The sequence below is a fragment of the Hippichthys cyanospilos genome, chromosome 16 (assembly GCF_059441005.1).
Source record: "Hippichthys cyanospilos isolate Australia breed blue-spotted pipefish chromosome 16, RoL_Hcya_1.0, whole genome shotgun sequence".
Taxonomy (NCBI): domain Eukaryota; kingdom Metazoa; phylum Chordata; class Actinopteri; order Syngnathiformes; family Syngnathidae; genus Hippichthys; species Hippichthys cyanospilos.
Genome location: NC_142384.1, coordinates 4,267,884 through 4,287,990, shown reverse-complemented (window position 1 = coordinate 4,287,990; position 20,107 = coordinate 4,267,884). Strand labels below are relative to the sequence as shown.

The following is a 20,107-nucleotide window of genomic DNA, read 5'->3' as shown; positions in this document are numbered from 1 at the left end:
TTCTTAAATGACAACCAACTGGATACTATTCCTGTTCTACAGTCATACTGACTCATCTACAATGTTCGTGTTCTGTACCACCTAATTGCAACATGTTATGAAAACCTACAAGTACCTACGTACTGTGATTAATTTTTTACACTCCCCCCTCCCCCATGCAGTTGCTACGTGAAATGCATATGATGTTCTACTAAACGTACACTCTTCTGGAGATGCAATTGATCTTCCTAGCCGCATCAGTACCACTGACGTCAATTCTCCAAATTGACGATCAATCGGGGTACGCATGGAGCGATATTTCGTGGGCAACCAGCAACTCGTTTTGCTGTTAGGTTTTCGACGCGTGAATTAAAAAAGGCATCATCCCGTCCAAGTGAATCATTCCCTGGTCGTAAGTGATCTTCAATTTGGCCAAGGAGACGAGGTAAGATGTTTGATACACGGTGTATGATTTAAAAAGGCGAATATGCGGCAATACGGTATATAGCAAACATTATAAATATGATTAAAACGTTATCGACCGACAATAAATGTCACGCTGTGTTTTGGGCAGACTTTGCTTGCATTCTAATCGCGCGATGTGTTAAAGACACCGTTTTATGACAGACATTTTTTTCCATGCTAGTCTACGTCGTCGTCAACATTTTCAGTTCCAGCACATGCACACGAACATTATTGTCCCTGCTAATTAACGTCAATAAGTAGGGATAGGCTCTTGCACGCTCGCGACCCTTGTGAAACAAGCGGTTACGATAATGGAATATATGTGTTTAAAACCAGTGTCTGTTCCTCATTGAAACCTGCTTTCGCAGGCACAGAAGAAGATGAGGAGCTGTGGGTACAGAAATCATTCTCGAGGCTATCGAAAATGCAAATTCTGATCGCAGACATTGTATCATACAAATCACACGTTATTTTTATATACCTTCTTGTTATGTGGCTGAAATAAGTAAGCGAAGATTTGGTTCTGTGTGGATTCAAACACAGCCCAACAATGTTGTATTCAAAAATGTTTTAGATTAAAAAGTACAATTCTAATAAACTATGTTATATCCAGATTTGGTCATTGCCCAATGAACACTGATTGATCATTTAAAATAATATTCAGAATATGCATTCCTGGTGCAGAGGTCACATAGTGCTAAACAACTTTTTCATTTCATTCATTTAATAACAAATCAACATTGTATAAATTCATTCCCAGTTTGAAATCTGTACTACTGTCAACATTTTCATTGAAATTCATGCTCAAACAAAACTGATTCGAAATACTTTCCTTATCAGACTGCTGATGAAAATAAGAACATGTTAACAGCTAATTTTACCTTTTACCACATCCACGTCTAAACCCCTGTCCTAAAATCTGTCACACAGGTAAATGCAAAATGGTGGACTCACTGAACCTGAATGAGTGAGTTCAAACCCGTTTACTAGAAGGTTATCTGTCTGAATTATAAATATTAAGAGACTGGAGAAATGGTAAAGACTCCTAAGTCAAAAACAATCTTTTGCTAAAGAGGGAGAGATTACCATGATCATTCGATGTTCTCAGGTTCTCCGCTTTGTTTTATTCCAAATTATTATAAAGAGGGCGGTTACAAGTTTCACACTGTTAAAAAATAAGAAATCATTTGTATTTGTGTGTGTGTGTATGGGTGCATGTGTGTAAGTGTGCGTACGTACCAATAGGTGAGCAAGCAACACTTTTATATATGATAACACACACACACACACACACACACACACACACACACACACACACACACACATATATATATATATATATATATATATATATATATATATATATATATATAAATATACAATACAATACGATACAATAGACTCTATTGTATCATTGATGCGAAGAGAAAATGGTAAGGGGTTTAGCCTCATTTGCATCATGAAGATTATTATTATTAATATTTCATCAAATTGCTTAATTTCAAGCATGTATTTAGTTTACATAAATCATACATAAATCTCACAATGATTGTTCTTGTATTCGTTTTGCCTGCCTTTTTTATTTAATCTTTGCTGTATCTCAACGAAATGTTTCATAATATTTTATTACAGCCTTCAGTTTGATGTATTTTTCTTCTTACTACTACTAATATTTTCTTTTTTGTCAGGTAATTGGACAAGTGACTATGTTCTGAAGCCTTTACATTCTTACTTCTAACAAATTAATTGTAATGGAAAGTTCTTATGAATGCCAGGTAAAATACTTTCTATATTACTCTTTGTAGTTGTGGGTCATGTGTATCAACTGTAGGCCTTCATTTACATCAATATACTGTGTATATAGTCTACTAAAATTAATATGCCTCATAACATTATTATGATACAAGGGCTAGTGAATCCACAGATATATATCACCCTGAATATGTTTGTTTTTCCTGAACATTTAAAGAAATTACTGCGGTTCAGTCCTTCATGCCCACAATTTTTATTCTAATATTTCTTTCTTTCTTTATGTAGAATCAAGAAGCAAAACTGGATCCACCTGTCATTTTGTGCATGCAGCCTTATCCAGAAAGCAGCATGCATGTTAAGGAAAATGGGCAGCAAGAATTTGAACCTTATCCTGTCAATGGCTCCGACTTCCTGGATACTATTTGGCAAAACCGGTCAGTTACATTATAATGTCTGAAAGAAACCGAAACACTGAATGAGTTCATATAAAATGGTCATTTGACGTCTTTTTCACTCATATTTTGATTGGGAATATGATTTTGTTTGCATCATGCCTTGTAGTGAGAACAAAACAACATTTGTTTTCTAATTTGGGTATCCAAGATCCCCACAGAAGAAAGATTTGAAGGAACATATGCAATTAGTCTCCAAGCACCCCAAGGCCTTAGAATGATTTTAGGCCTTAGAATTTTTTTTTAGTTTTCTATTTTTAATTCAATTCCAAAAATGTAAAAAAAAGAAGTTTTTTGAGATTATCATAATGGGGTATTGTTTGTGAAAATTTGCGGTAAGACATTGATTTAACAACATTTGGAATGAGGCTGTGGCATGTAGCATACAAAAATGTAAATGTAATGTAAGGTGATATTTTCTTGGATAATGTATCTTTTGGAAAAATTTGTGATCAAGTGCCCCAAATTGAAAGTTGTTTTTTTTTTTTTTAAGCTACTAGGCATCACTTGGTTGATTTTTATGTTGTGTGCTAAATTTTCAGTTAGCTGCCCTTGCGAGAGTGAAAAAATAAAAATGAATATATGAGAGCCATGCACTTTTAAAGTTGCAGATGCAATATAAAACCATTTAGTGAAATGGTCTAACACTGAATACAAAACAAAATTTTGTATTCATCTCATCTGCACAATGTACAGTATATGGTGCAGATGATTATAGGTGCAATTTTCCAAATTAAAAAAGACGGAACTGATTATTGACATTGCACTTCATTTTGATGGATGAAAATATTGATTTGATCAAGTAAGTTGTATACTTGAATTTCAAATTTTACATGCAAAGGGAAAACAAATGTCATTGAAGGTAAATTTTAGGTCTGTTTTAGACCAAGTTTTTAGATGCCATTTTTATGCTATGTATTTTTCCATCATTTAGAACTCAAAGAGTGCTTATTTCATAGGTGTCCCATTTGAAAAACTTGGCACATCCTGAATATGCGTAGTTCAATGAACAGACAAATTGCAAATTTGCATAGATACCTTTGTAAAACTGAGAGAAAACCATTATTCGCATAATAATTGATAAGGTAACAGGATGGATAATTTTGTATCTTTTTCATTACAGTGGAGGACACACAACTCGGCAGCAACTGTATAACTGTGAACTGCTGGATCTTAACTGTTCTCAGTGCTGCAAAAAAGTAAATCTGCTCAATGATTTGGATGCTCGTCTTCGAAACATCAAGGCAAGCAGGTCAAGTATAAGCACACAACAAAACACACAACTGCAAATCCTGGGACACCGATGAGAGATGAGATAATATATCATCATCAGCAGCCATTTTCAATCCATTGTAGGATGTAGGCATCTTCATTACGAAGCCAACGTTAACATAACTTTGCATTTTGTTGCCGTTGCATTTCTGAATTTTGTTTGGACTTTCGTTAGGTCTTCGTCTCCGGCTTTTCTTGTCTAGTGGTATTCGGTTAAGAACTTCGCTAATCCATCTGTTGTTATTTCTCAGGCACAGTAACATGTCCGTTTTCATTTTAAGCTTTTCATTTTTTCAACTATGTCCACAATCTTTGTTGCCTGACCCAACTTCATTCCTGCTTGTCCTTCTTCATTCCTCCCTTCTATGTTGAGATGTAACATTTGCTGTTGCATGCGTCTTTGGATGGTCTTTGTATTATTTTAGCGTTGGTCGTCCATGTTTGGCAGACGTACATCAAAACAGGAAGAATACACTGGTCGAACACTTTTTACTTTAACCCCTGGGGGAAAATTTGACCCAACTTAAGCTTTTAGACGTTTTTTATGTGCGACATCAAAGGAAAAGCAATCAATATGCCACACTACTGTTCCTTCTAAATGCTAGCAAACAGGAGGTTGAGAGGTACGCCCTGCAGATGTCAAATTTAGCCCATGTCATGCTCATTTACTGCCATTAAAAAATAGAAAATCTTGTCAGTTTTGGACATATTGAAAACCCGATCCTTTATCATGCATTTCCTCCCATTTTTGTATTAATCCTTTCAATGGCAACTCGCGAACAGGGTGCAATAGAAATTTTTGTGGTGAGATGCCCAAACCACCGGGTGCCGCTAGCAGACAATTTATGACATTTGCAAGTCTTTCAATGACTTAATTGAGTAGCTTAGCCTGACTATCAAAGTTCTTGCACTACATTGAAAGATTTGTAGTTGACAAAAGGCTTCAATCCGAAAACTAAATGTTGCAGGAAAGCTTTTATTTTGCCGAAGATAAGCGTTATATTTCACAAACTGGTTGAACATGACTTATGTTTTATTTTTGTTCTTCTGCTGACCAAACCTTTGGGTTTTGTTGTCTAATTTGTTTAGTTCATCGCTATCAGCGGAGAAAAGAATAATATCCTCAGCAAATTTCCGTCCATGACTCAATTAAATTTTCTGAAGATTTCATCTAAGCAATTATCAATACACAAGATGAAGAAATAAAGAATACAGGAGCTCAGAGTGTCGTTTTTAAGTTAGGCTAGGCTAGGGCTATATCCTTTTTGTTCAATAGAACAATAGAAACAGGGAGAAATGAGCGGTGGCTTTTACAGCAATAAATTCTGAAATGTCTACCTGAGGGTAAAATGTCATATTCAGAATGTAAAATCTGTTGAGGATCAGCCAGGACTCTTTTTACCAGGCTGAGGACCGAATTTTCAGATATCCACTGTAGTGATGTAGAGTACTCCCAATAACTTTCATGGCTGGTTTTACGATTTTTGTTAGTTTTGCTGGACAGACAAAGTGGCAAACCAGGCTCCTATACCATATCTTATGATGCTACCATCATAAAAGGTGGTCATAACTCCCATGGTTACCCCAAAGAATCTGAGCCTGCGGAGAAAGTGCAATCTTGGCACATAACTAGTAAATGTGAACGTTCCACTTCCGCATTTTGTCAATTTGGACCCCAAGGTGCATATATGACATTATATTCTTTTTCTGGGTAGTAGGTACTGCAAAACCCCACGATATATGATTTCCGCAAAGTGTGGTTGGCTCCCTTGATGTCCATTGTACGTGCATTCTGCCCCCCCCCCCCCCCCCCCCCCCCCCCCACACACACACACACACACACACACACACACACACACACTCCCGTCCTTTCCTCACAATTCAAGTTTTCTTACAGGGCCACTTTGTCGTTCTTTTTCCATCATGCATCCGCTCATAACCATTCCCTCGCGTATGTTTCCATACATCTCTTTCACTCATAGCCATAAGTGTGCCACCCTTATGCAGTACCATGACTACGTTGATGTAGAAGCAGTGGTTTAGTTTGAAGAAAACGTGTCCTCATAGACCGAGTATTACCAGAATGTTAGACTGATTCAGACTTCACATCAGGACTGAGCGTGGGAGTGTTATTGCAGTACATTGGGTAGTGTAAAATGGCGAGGGAACAGTGTATTCATAAACATCGTGGTTATGTCATTTTTATTGCATGCAGGAAAGCACAAAACCAGATGGGACAAACACAAGCAAGCCCGCAAACGTAGTGAAGATAAGCGCTTAAGAAAACTGATGGATGAACGGACACATGAAATGATAAACAATTCTGCCTGGGAAATTAACATCTTATTTTTATTTTTTTGTGTTTCAGCCCCAACAGGAATATATCCAGCACAGCATTTGGACAGTGAGTATTTTTAATTTTTTTTTGCCGTTTTATTTGTTACGTATCCTTCAACAATTATACATTTGTTCCAGAAAAGGCACAGCAAGAATAAGACAAAGAAAATTTGTTGAAAAATAGTGAATCAAACATTGTACACTTAAAAATAAAGAGACCACTTCCCAGAGCTTTAAAAAGTAAATATTCCAACTAGGGCTGAATGATTTAAGGGAAAAAAAAAACCAAACAAACCTTATTGCGACTTTTCTCGCAGATGTTGAATTTCAATTTGATTAGCATTTTTCTCCAAGTGCAGCTTCAGTGCAATAGGCACAATGTCCATTTTTATGCGAACGTGAATAATTTTTCTGATTGAATCCATTCAACATAGTCCCTGAGCTTAGTTAAATCAAAAAACTAATAATAAACTAAGCTCAATATTGTGTGCCCTGAGGTTTAACTAATATTGCTAATATTCAATCCACTTTAATAAGAGGGACTGGAGTCAAAGAGCACCGTCTGAGTCAAACAACATAGTATCTTTTGCAGAAGCGAGAAGGGCGTTACCTGAGTCTAACCTATTCTGAAGAGGGACAATTCTTCTGCCTTTTGTTCTTTTCTCAAGCAGGGTGCAAGGTTTCAACAAAACAAAATGGGAATCCTTTCAACGTCCCCATCTGTTAAGGGACATTCCACTCTGTATACAGAAGAAATACACTGCATTCCACAAATACATTACATTCTCCTAACTTAAACCCAATACATTGTTTATACTGTGAGTTTAAATTACCGTAATTCTCCAAATATAACACACACTTGTTCTCCAAAAATGAAAGTCAAAAGTATGGGTGCGGCCCATAAACGGTAACTAAAAAACTTGATTTTTTTTTTTTCGGACACTGTTTGTGGAATGGCATGTATGCATTTTTATATCGGCCCTAGTCTTACTTACAATAATTATCATAACGGGATGGGCTAGAAGGCGGATGTCATTTGGTTGTCAGCAACAAGTGCCTGTTGTAGCTAACGATAGCTCGTGGTAACTGAAGCTGTTACGGCATTCTTTTCATTAAAAGAAGCGAGCAGACTAAACCACTGTCCGAGTTCATCCTTGTTCGCACATAGGAATATTATTAATCTGTTTAATCTAATAATCTGCCAACATACTTATTGCATACATACTTATAATCCTATATTTTATATTGGTGCAATATCTTTGATTATATAAATGATTGTTTTTATTTATCATAGGCCGTCCCTTTTCTTGCAGCATGTTCATGAAGGCTCCATGCCAAAATTAATGTTTAGAGCAATCCTATCACCTTATGGCCACAATTTTGGATGAAAAAAACATAGCACTTTTCCATGTTTTTTTTCCATTGAAATGTTTACATTGATGATAAGGAAAATTTTCGAAATGCCACATTTTTTTAAATTTACTGTCAAAAAAATAACAAAAAAAATCACACCATGATGGAATATTGGATTTATTTCAGATAACATAGTTTCTGAAAGTCAGAATTATATGTTTCTTTTCTCTTTCTTGTCCTGCCTCTAGCCAGCTGTTTCAGGCCAACCAAAATGTGTTTGATTCCAGTCAGGAGAGTAGCACAGAGGATTTGTTCACAGAGAGTTTTGGCTCTTGCGATCTCAACATTACAGAGAAGGTACTGCCTAATGGAAAATGCATTCTTAAAAGTCTGTATTCACCAATCAAGTTGGAAATAAGCTGGGCAAAACTTGACAAGAACTTGATAGATTTGGTGAAAGTCGATGTAAATGTTTTAACTTGTTGTAACCTATTTATCCTTCAGGTGAGTTACCTTGAGAAGAAAGTGACAGAACTGGAGAGCGACAGTCTGGCAAATGGGGAACTTAAGTCTAAACTCAAACAGGAGAACACACAACTTGTCCATCGGTGAGTTGTTCAACACATTGTACAAATTTATTGAATGTAAAGCAATGAGGGCAAGCGTAGATACAGATCCCGAGCGGGAGTAGATAACAACTCCTGCCCTCATTGGTCGATGGTCGCCCCGGGAGCCAATCAAATGTCTTGAAGGAATGCCCATCTCCTTCATGAAACTCATATTCGCTGTTAGATAGATGCGAAGGAAGAGCAGTGCTGCACCGGAGCATTGTAAATCTCTTACCTAAATTTATTTTGTAATAAATTGGAATTTCAAGTGTAAACTCTGATTGTTATCATATTTGGTCAGCTACAGGCTTCATTCAGATTCGACTTCCAGGTGCGACTAATAAACCCACTTTTCTTCGTGAAACTACAGCCAAAGGGATTGAAACAGGAAGGGATAACAGTACAGTTACTGTACTTTATAAGGTTTAATAATTGAGGATTTAAGTTAATATGTTTACTGCACTATTATTTGTCTTAAATATGTAAAATATAATTTCTTTTCACATTTAAAATATAAGGTACAAACATGCACATGCATGAAATTCTGGGGAAAAATGAGGTATCACTGTATTTGAGAAATTGTGCCCAAGAGCGATCATACGAACATACGTTGTTCACACAATAAAATGTTGCACTTTGGTGAATATCAGTCCTCTAAATTGTACCTTTTTTTTTTTTTCACTGAAAAAGAGAAATTAATTTAAAAGTAGTGAAGTCAACTGCATGTCAGGTTCCAGCATAGGTGGGACAATGATTGGTCCGGCGACATTGGTGCATGTGTCGAGCTCGTAGAGAAACTCGGGTGGCGCACGTACCGCTTTAAAAAAACTCAGCTGACCAAGCCAGATGTTTGTAATGGATGCCGTGACCGACACAGCTTCTGTATCGCTCAATCAGTACCGAATGACAAAGCGCACTCATCAGTGGGTCGAATCTTCGCTTGATGAATCACAAATCTTTCAGTTCTTCCCTTCAGGTCAGTATAGCTGTCTAATGTAGCTGATTTAAAACTGCTTTGTTTTATTTATGGAGTTATTTTCAAGATATACATTTTTTTAGCATACTTCCGATACGTTTTAAGAAGGGGGACCACCACCACAGTCTGCCAATTCAGGGCCACTGTCCCTGTTGTCTATACAATGTTGTAGAGGCATGTCAACCAGGACGGCCTTACAACATCCCGGGCCTTTAGGAACTCCAGGTTCCACTGCCTTGCCTCGCCTTGCCACCAAGGAGTTTTTTTTACCACCTCAGCCCAGAGATAGAGGAGCCCACCTTGGAGTCCCCAGACTCTGCTTCCTCAATGGAAGACGTGCGGGTAGATTTTCTGCCCTCTGACTGATGACGTCCTGAGTTGGTCAGCAGTGCCCCATCTCCACTGTAAACAGTGTTAATGGTGCACTGCTTCCCCCTGATGGTGGACCAGAATCTCCTCAAAGCAAGTAGTTTGCCATGGCCTCACCGAACTCCTTCTACTCCCGAGTTTTTGCCTCAGCGACTGCCGAAGACCCACTCTGCTTGGCCAGTCGCTTTCTGTCAGCTGTCTCCGGAGTCCCACAGGCCAAAAAGGCCCGATAGGACTCCTTCTTCAGTTTGACGGCATCCGGAGTTCAGGGATTGCTGCCACAACAGGCACTGGTCACCTAATGGCCCCCTACTCCTCCGGGACGTGGGACAAATTCTGCCAGAGGTAGCAAGCGCCCAGTTGACTTGCGCACAGAGGTTAAGCAAATAAAATGGTACTTATGTACAGGTAATCTTTTAGGCAAAATCATTTAACATGATGTGTGCGTATTTATTCCAGTGTGAATGAACTAGAGGAGCAGATGAAGGATGTCGAGTCAAAGGCAGATCAGAGTCTGGAGGAAGAGACTAAGAGGCACTGCGAAGTTTACTGCAAGATGGAGAGGGAAAGAAACACAGAGATAGACTTTCTGTGTAACAGGTAAAATGCTAGAAAAATTGTAAATGTTTAAAACTGGTTCTCATTTTGATTCAGGACGCAGAGTACAGAAGAACTGTCTAAAAAACAACAAGCAAAGTGGCTGAGTAACATCTCCTTCACAGTACCACATAGTGCATTTCATAGTTGTAATGTCCGTATGAGCAAAAGCACTGCATTAGATTATTTCTTTATTACTCTTTGTTTTTTTAGCATTGTTTGTAGACAAAAAACAACAACATTTTGCTCCCAATAAAGTGTGAATTTAAGAAATTAAAATTGTTGATTGAAAATTGTTGATTGAGTGAAAACAAGAAAACCAATTTTTATAATGTCTTTGATAAAGTAAACTATACTTATTTACAGGAAATGGTTTCAAAACCAGTGACGGGGCATGCTTTAATATTTTTTCTTTTTTCCTCCCATTGTCCAATACTTCAAATTGTTGTTCATCATTTGCCCTTTTGCGCCAAACACAAACTCTAGAATGAAAATGCTTCACTTGATTCATTTTTTTCAGAAGATATTCCACAATATGTATATTAACTTCATGGGTGCCAATGGTGAGCAGTAGACTGTACAGTAGATGTTATGTTCTGGGTTTGTGTAGGTTATCGTTTTGTTTACTTTGTTCATGTTGTCCTGTCCCTTGTGTCTTTCATATTCTCAGTTTTCTTCATGTTCTTGGTTCATGTTTTCTGGTCCCTTTGTGTCAGTGTCTTGTTAGTTGAATGTGTCCACTTGTCAACCTGTTCCCAGGCGTCAGCTAATCAGCTCCCTGCACCACTTGTGTCTTGTCCAGGTGTTCATTGTTTTCTCCTCAGTTTGGAGTGTATTTATTTTCCTGCTTTTTTCAGTTGGTTTTGTTGTTGTTGTTGTTAGTAGATTTCCTGACTTTTTGTTAGTTACTTTATTTTGTTTTGGCCTTTGTAAATCTTGCATTTTTGTTACTCCCAGTGCCTTTTTCCTTTTTCAATTTTTTCGATTAGAATAAATTTCTTGAGTTCACACCTGCCTCATCGTATTGCTTCGCTGCATTTGGGTCCACATCCTCAATACCCGGCTTAATCACCTGACAGTAGATAATGCTCAAAGAGGATGAATAAAAGAGAATGTAACAGTCGAAAGATGCCGCGATGGTTGCAAGCGTCTTTGTCTTTATTTTTATTCATGTGTTTTATCAGTTTGACACAAATAATAACACATAATTGGCCTGTCTCTGTTGACATAGGATACAGGAGTTAGAAGAACAGAACGGAGAAATGAAATCAAATGTGTACAGACTCAAGTCTCAGGCAGAGAAACTAGACCAGGTGAGTCGTATTTATTTTATCTCATGTGGTAATTACGATTATGGGAATTAGCCAAGCAAAGGTAAACGAAAACTGAAGCATGAAGTTGCCAGGGAACACTGTATTTCAAAATTCCACATACAATATTTATATTATTGTTAGAATACATGTAATTATTACATCCTTTAACTACTTTTGTTGATTTGTAAATTATTTTATTTGGTCCCGATTTTGCTGATTTCTTCAGGAGAAGCAGAAGAACATGGACAAGCTGGAAGACACAAGCCTGAGACTAAAAGATGAGATGGACCTCTACAGAAAGATAATAGACAAACTTTGGCATAATCGGCGTGAATTTCATAAGGAAAAGGAGGCCATGCAAGAGGTAAGCATACAGCCACAAGTATTCGAAAATTGCCCTATAGACAGTCCAGGTTTTTAAAGTGAAAATGTGTAATTTTTTTGGGGAAAATCCATTATAAATTTTAATATTCTGTAAATACATAATCGTAGGTCTAGTAATTGTTATTTATATTACGCGGGGAGCACAGCTCAGATAGGGTCAGTCATGTTTCTTTTAGCTACGAAAAGTGGAGGAAATCTTTCACCCGTATTTCAAATCACGTTTTGGATGTCAGTTTGTGTCTTGTATGCAGCTGAGTGAAATTCTGGTTGGTATGCCAATCACAAATAAAAATGAAAACAAAAAAAAGAGGACATAAAAGGTTGGTATGCCAATCGTAAATAAAAGAAGGAAGCAGAAGGAAGAGAAGTAGGGCAGTGGATGGGGGGGTCCGCTTCACGCACCACAAGTTTCATGATGGTGCACAACAGTTAGTTTATGATTTAGGATAAATAGGTTTTCTATGAATTTGAGTTCAACCAAACACAAAAGAAACCGCTAGTAGAGACATTGTGACGAGAATTTACATCGGCAAGAATGGCCTTAAGAGCAGCTGCGGCTTCCTTGTATTGTGGATGGCTTCTTGGAATTCACTTCACTCCATTTCTGGTCCTCATTAACGCAATAAATGAGGGATCACTGTAATTCTAAAAAACTAAGCTCAGTTCTTAACAGGTTTTACATTTCACATGTTATTTGTAGAACTTAACCCCAGCAATAAACAAGGTTTTGCTGTATGTCATGCGACTGGTCTGTTCAAACGCAATCAGACTTTTCAAACTCAGATGGACAAAGGGACAAGATTTAAACCAGATTTCATTTAAAACAGAATAAATTAAATGATTATACATTTTAAAAACTTTCAAATAAATGGGTTCTTAAGAAACAACAGTATGTATTAAATATAATCGTTGGTCTAGTTATCATTAAAATACCTGTATATTACATGGGAGAAGACACTTCATGTCACTTCACGCCATGTTTGTTATCGCTACAGGCAATGGTAAATGCATCCCCTGCAACACCTCCTGGTCCAGAGTGAAAAATGGTCTATCATGATCTCATGGTGTCCCTTTGAGTAAATATTGAACAGCACAAATGAGGTCATTACAATAAATAAGCAGTGTTGGGAGTAAGGTATTATAGGAGTAATGTAATTACTGTAATGCATTACTTTTTGCTCTGACGCGGTAGTGTAAGGCATTAGACACAAAAAACTACTAATATTTTACCCATTACAAATGACAGTAACACGCGTTACAATACATTATAATATATATATATATATATATATATATATATATATATATATATATATATATATATATATATATATATATATACTGTATATACTGTATACACACACACTGCGTGTGTGTGTGTGTATTGTTGGTGTGCAGTACGTTGGACTGAGCGTAATGAGCTACATTTCGAATAGCAAATCCGTTTTTCCAGGTATGTTGGGGAAAATAATTAAAAGTAATGCAACAGTAGTGTAATACCTTACATTTCAAATACAATAATAGTATAATGTAACTTATTACTTTGGAATGACAGTAATGAGTAATAGATAAAGCGTTACAGTTTTTAAGCAACTTGCCTAACACTGGTTAGTATTAGTTTAAACAAAAATTTAATCCATCAAAACCATTAAAATTTTGTAAAAATTGTAACTTTAACTTCGTGCACTAACCATCAATTAAAATCTGCCTTTCTTAGTCAGGAATCCCGAATATGTAGAAAAGTGGCAACTATTATTGACCGATAATTTCTGACTTGGGATTGGCGCATACCAATGTCAGGTATCGTTATCGGTGCCGCTACTACTCGCTACTACGAGTACTACGCTATTACTTCAAGGTATTCGTACTCACTCCAGCAGTTGGCCAGAGTCGGCCGCCCATTTTTTTTTGCCTGTTTGATGGTCAGGAACTAGAAATTACAAGAACAGAAACAGAATTACAAGAACAGAAAAGTGACATTAATTTCTTATAGTTGTAAGCAAAATTTTATCTTTTTGTGTGTGTGTGTGTGTTTTTTTTTTTTTGCTGTCCCTGGGCTACACATTGCCCAGGTCTGTTCTTTTCTTGTCTTTTCTGAAAATTGCTGGCATTGAATGAGTTAACTTAATCTTATATTCACCAACAGCTGATTGATGATCTCCGCAGAGAACTGGACTACTTGCAGCTGTTTAGGATAGAAATGGAGCACCCAGGAAGCAGCAAAGGCCTTTCTGAGCACAACACCAAGGCTCGAGAAATGGAGCTGGAAGTCAAAAAATTGAAACAGGTTCATTCACAAACAGACATTATGCTGTCATTTCTATATATTCCGTGTTCGTGCTAATAGTTGTAAGTGTAAGTTAGTTGTAAGGTGTTGGTGGGGAAATCTTTAAACTTTTTGACACTTACACCAGGGGTTCTCAAACATTTTGCAGTCAGGGACCCCTTTTAGAAAGCAAATTTTCCAGGGACCCCCATGGCAAATGTGTCCTGAAACAAAACAAAAATAATTTAAGCCAAACATAAATGCAATTTGACACCAAGTATATTTGGTACTTTTCATCTATACTGAAGTTTAGAAAATAAAAATTCCAAATTCTGCGCCTCATTATAACAAACTGGGGCAAGTTCTGGGTAAATTCAAAATTATGACATTTTTAAAACTATATGAATCTGGTTGAATCATCTGCTTTGTTGAAAAGTCACAATTTAATATAAAATAAATAGAAATTAACATAAATATATATTTTTTGAATTAACAACCCAATGTCCTATCCTGGGCGGCTCGGCAGAGCAGTTAATAGCCTGTCTACTTCACAGTTAAATAGATCCAGGTTAATATACTTCGCCTTCCTGTGTGGAGTTTGCATGTTTCCATGGGTTCTCTGTGGCTTCCTCCCGACTTCCTCCCACACCCCAAAAACATTGCATGACAGGTGGTTTGGGCATACTAAATTGTCCCCAGGTGTGAATTGGTGCGTGAATGGTTGTTCGTCTCTGTATGCCCTGCAAATTGCTGGCGACCAGTTCAGGGTATCCCCTGCCTAGTGCCCAAACCCTGCTGGGACAGGCACCAGCAAGCCCGCGACCCTTGTGAGGATAAGCGGCTATAGAAAAATGATGGGTGAATGTTCTGTCCTTCCTAAGTGTTAGAATGGCTTCTATCTTGGTAGACATACAGCAAACAGCAAATGAGTGTAATTCTTCTTTAATTTAGTTGTGTCAGTAGTACAACTCTCACTCATTTTTATTGTAAAACCGTAAAGAAAAGAAAACACACCAAAGATAACTTGGCTAAATCCCATATGCAAAAAATGTATCTTACTAAATGTCCACAAATTTTGTGGATTAAATCAAGCATGTAACTCAGTGGTGGGCCGTCAGGGCCAGCAAGGCCTTCTCTGCTGGCCTAACACAACCTGACATCATTATGTTAACCATAATAAACTATAATAATTTAAAAACTATAATAAAAGTCAATTTCATTTTAAATTCATTTTTACTAAATATATATATATTTTATTTTTTTTTAATTTGGAAAATTATTCTCCATATTCTGTTCTTTTCGTGTCATATTATATCCATTTGGTTATGCTCCTTCTAGTGTTGTAGTTTTAAGTTGTTGTTTTTAGCCAATTAGAATTCAGATAACTTGTTGCCAGGGTGTATTAGCCAGAAGCCAGGGCATTCACATCAACACGGCATGGGCCTCTGCACAAGCTCAGGCCCTTTTAACTTAATAGACAGCTGTTATAGCCACCCGTGTCATAAGGTCGCCATCTAGAGGCCTCACGTTGAACGTGACGTGAGTGGATGCTCACTGCAGGAAGGCGGTTTCATTGCTTAACAAGCAAGCTACGCGGTGTTGGCTTGTGGCTTGCCTCATCTTCCTTAAACGCGTAGCATAGCTATTAGCTAACCTATCCCGGGCTGGGGAACGGGTCTTATCCGCCAGTTACAATCAATAAACTATGAGTGGCCATTTTTCTGTCCCGGTTAGCAGGGACGTGAGCTCGTCTTTCCTGTATTTCTGGCTGGGCGAACAGGGGCATGAGCTGGACTTTGCTGGGCTACCAGGGGTGCTACCAGGGGTGCTACCAGGGGTGCTACCAGGGGCTTTGGCTAGAGGCGTAGCGTAGCTATTAGCTAACCTGTCCTGACTTGGCCATATTTCTGACTGAGCTACCAAGGGCGTGAGCTAACCCTAGCAAATAGTTCTGCTGGGAGTGCCTTTTGTTTGCAAAGGATGGATTTGGTGTTTGGAGCTACACTGGATTTGCAAACTTCAATTGTTTAACCAAGGTAGCAACGAGACACCAAAGCACGGCTGGACACAATCGTCATGGTGCTTTTAAAAACTTCTTGGGACACCTGAGTAGATATACAGTATTGTACATCTCAGTTCGAAGGTCAAGAGAGCTCCTCAATGCGCTACGTTGCTTTTAAAAAAACTTTTGGGAACACCCGAGTGGATACACTGTACATCTCAGTGCCAAGAGAAAGAGCATGAAGACGTCAAGAAAAATTGGGAGATTTTGAAAAGACTGAGTGATTGTGACCGCCATTTGTTTTGGTTAGTGCAAGCCTTTTCTTTATTTATTGTTTAATTTTTAGTATGTTTGTTTTATTTTATTTTGTTCATATTCCATTAATAGGAAAAAAATAAAATGATGTTCTTAAATTAAACTGCGATTTATAATTTGGACTCCATAAAATTTCGTGGGTATTTATTTTAAATTATTATTTTTTATTAGGTTTTGACAGCATCACGTATAATGACAATTTTTAATGGCTGATGTGGGTTTATTGACATTTCAAAGCTCGGGAAAATAGCCTGTGTAGCCCAGTAATGCGTACCTGTGTTCATGAGGGCTATTTATTTGAGAGTCAGACATCACAGTGTGAAAGTCATGGCCCGCCAGTGATATAACTCAATTAGAAATTATATCCTTTCAATGCAAAACATTAATTTGATGCAAACGAGTATGATTATCAATGCAAAACATTTCCATATGCTAACATTTACCAAAAGGAAATACCTAGCACAAACAAAAATGTTAATGAGCTAACACATACAATGCAACACTATATAACATGCTGAAGATCAAACATAACCTTAGCTAGCATGATGCTAGCATCTCCAGTCACAAATTGGACCGACAAATTACTAATTTTGTGCATATTGGCATAAATGACATCATATACTCGTGGGCCAAATATCACAAAAAGAAGGAACAACACGAGTGCATCGAGAGCAACTGCTCCCAACTGAAGCTCGTCCTTCCCCACAACAAAATGCACTATCAACAACGGCCAGAGGCAGCGCTAAAAATCAAAGACTAAACCAAGCAAGGCACACATATTTAACTGTTAAACTATACTGTATACTATACTGATAAACTAAATCAGTTCCAAAACACACAAATTACTTTACAGACACCCTGCAGTCAGGCCACGGACTTTGAGAACTATTAACTTACACTACACTTCACTTTTTATATGTTCAAAATTATTATTATTTTTTTTTTAACCAAATGAACATCCACCCATCCCCCCAAAAAAAGACTCAAATAAATGTACTGTAGATAAGTATAACAGCCTTTTCTTTTTACTTTGCTGATGTAACATTGGCAACAAACACACCTTAGAGCAATTTTTAATAGCTTTCAAAAACACTTCAACCATTATTCTTTCTGAAAGAAACTGTGATTTTTGTGCTCCAACAGGAGAACCATAAATTACGAGATCAGAATGATGACTTGAACGCTCAGATTCTAAGTCTGAGTTTGTATGAGACCAAGAACCTGTTTTCCTACCACTCAAAAGCACAGTGTCTGGCTGCCGAGATTGACAATGCATCACGGGATGAGGTTTGTTTACTTTCTTCCTTTATATCAAGGGTATCAAACTCATTTTTATAGTGTCTGTCAGAGGGCCAGAATACATTTTAAGTGTCTTTGTCATACACTCACCTAGTTTTGAAATCTGAAGCGGGTAAAAACTGTTCAAAAGACAGATTGGGAACAAAGAATTGTTGTTGTTTTTTGAAGACAACTTGCAAGTTTTTAGCTAAGGTATTTTAGCCAGAAACTTGAAGTTAAATCCGCATTGTGCGGGCCACATAAAATGACGTGGCGGGCCGGATCTGGCCCCTGGGCCTTGAGTTTGACACTAATGCTTTATATGTTTGCCATCCATACTGGTTTGTGATCACATGTTTCTCTTTTTCAGCTGGTTGATGCTTTGAAAGCACAAGAGGAGAACAATCTGCGCCTGAGAAAATACATGGACAAAATTATTTTAGCCATTCTTGACCATAACCCCTCAATCCTGGAGATCAAGTGTTAAACTGAATGAACAGGAGGGAACGTCAATATCTTACTCAATATCTTGGACAAATAGTCTACTATTTGTCTAAGCCAGAGTGACAAACGGAACAAATAAATGACCTTTTATTATGTGACAGAAAGTATACAATTGATATACGTATCCACTGTGTCACAATATTGTTTGGTGGTGTTCCGTGACATTTTTCTAACTTAAATTATGTGACTTGGCTCAAGAAAGGGTGGCTATATTAAGGCTATGTTAAACAGATATACTGTGGATGTACATACAGTATACAGGGTGTATGAAATGAGTGTAATGTATTTTACTGTGACATAATGGGGGCAAAAAAGTATCATTCCTTTCAGACACTGAAAATGTACCTTATACTGTATGTTATTACAGTAATTATACGCACATGGACAAAATTGTTGTTACCCTTTGTTTAGTGAAAGAAAGTTCACAGTTGTAAAAATAATATAAGGGTAATAATAATAATTAAAAATTGGATGAAAAGTTATCAATGAAAGTCAGACATTTCTTTTTAACCATGCTTCCACCGAATCATTTAAAAAAATGACCTCAAGAATCAGGTTTGGACAAAAATTATAATACTCTTAAATTTTTCAGTCCAAAATTAAGTTTTGTACCTTTTTTTTTTTTTTTTTACTTCCAAGTAAAAAACGGCAAATATTGATGTGGGTTAAGGGATCCTCATTTCATTGTTGTAAATCTGCAAGGCTCGCCTGGAGAGGTTTAACTTGATATTTTTAAGGCAGCCACTGAAGTCAAACAATTCTTTGGTCAAAGAGACGATTTTGGCCCACTTTTCAAACCAATGGCGTGTTGTATTTGTATTTGGTCGCTTTCTTGCTCACTTAGGGTATGCTTTCAAAGTATGGTCTCTCCGTAGTGACACCGTAGTGTGCGTGCTACTTTCATGTAGCACCAGTAAAAAGAAACTTTTAATACTACTCGATGTAGCTTTAAATGTGTTTATTTCCCCACTTTAATAAGTCATGAATGCCCACTATGGTGTCACAATTGCAAATTCACCATTTTTTTTTTTTTTAAGTTGCTGCACATCATGACATAGGATAAAGTTTTTGGTGATTCTGCAAATTAGTTACATGATTGTTATTGTTTGGTGCTCATAGGTTATGAAAAGGCACTGTAACTATGGGTCTTGTCTAAAATGTTCTTTTTGTTAGAGTTGCTTGTTGTGTTATTGGTGTGTCTTAAACTAAATGAGACAAATTCCTTGCGTGTTTCTGCATATTTACCCAATAAAGAAAAATGCTGATATTTTGTTGTGCTTTTTGTCTGATATGCCATCATTGACAAAATGGTTCTGATAGAAAAAATTAGCCTCTGCAAGTTGGTACTGTTCAACTGCAGAATATCAATACTTTGTTGCTACAAGTGTAATTTTGTTGTCTTGGTGTGTGAATGTATATTTGTTTTCATGTGTAAATACCATTTTAAGCTGGAAAAAACATCATGACCACTCTACTGCCCGAAGACAGCTGAGATAGGTTCCAGCAGCTAAGCAGATAAGCAGCTAAGAAAATGGATGGCCAGTTGAGAACAGTATATATATATATATATATATATATATATATATATATATATATATATATATATATATATATATATATATATATATATATATATATATATATATATATATATATATATATATATATATATATATATATATATATATATATATATAAAAAAATTGGCTAAATAAATGTAAAATGAGATTGATTTTTATTATAGTAATTAAAATTATAATGGTTTATTATAGTTATGATAATATCAGGTTATTTTAGGCAAGCAGAGAAGGCCTTGCTGGTCCTGACGAGTCCACCACTGAGCTCCAAAAGCTCCCACGGGCGCACGTAAAACATTACTCACACA

The 20,107-nt window shown here is 37.0% G+C and overlaps 1 protein-coding gene across 1 annotated transcript; it reads left to right on the top strand.

Annotated features, from left to right (window-relative positions):
- Positions 1–163: 163 nt before the first annotated feature.
- Positions 164–19,489, top strand: rab11fip4a (RAB11 family interacting protein 4 (class II) a). Its single transcript, XM_088437992.1, has 13 exons — positions 164–424; positions 2,133–2,219; positions 2,482–2,630; positions 3,772–3,900; positions 6,289–6,324; positions 7,859–7,967; positions 8,115–8,218; positions 10,023–10,163; positions 11,392–11,473; positions 11,700–11,837; positions 14,004–14,144; positions 17,584–17,727; positions 18,089–19,489. The coding sequence occupies exons 2-13, from the start codon at positions 2,196–2,198 to the stop codon at positions 18,203–18,205; spliced, it is 1,314 nt and encodes a 437-aa protein (XP_088294118.1). The 5' UTR covers positions 164–424; positions 2,133–2,195; the 3' UTR covers positions 18,206–19,489.
- The last annotated feature ends 618 nt before the right edge of the window (positions 19,490–20,107 follow it).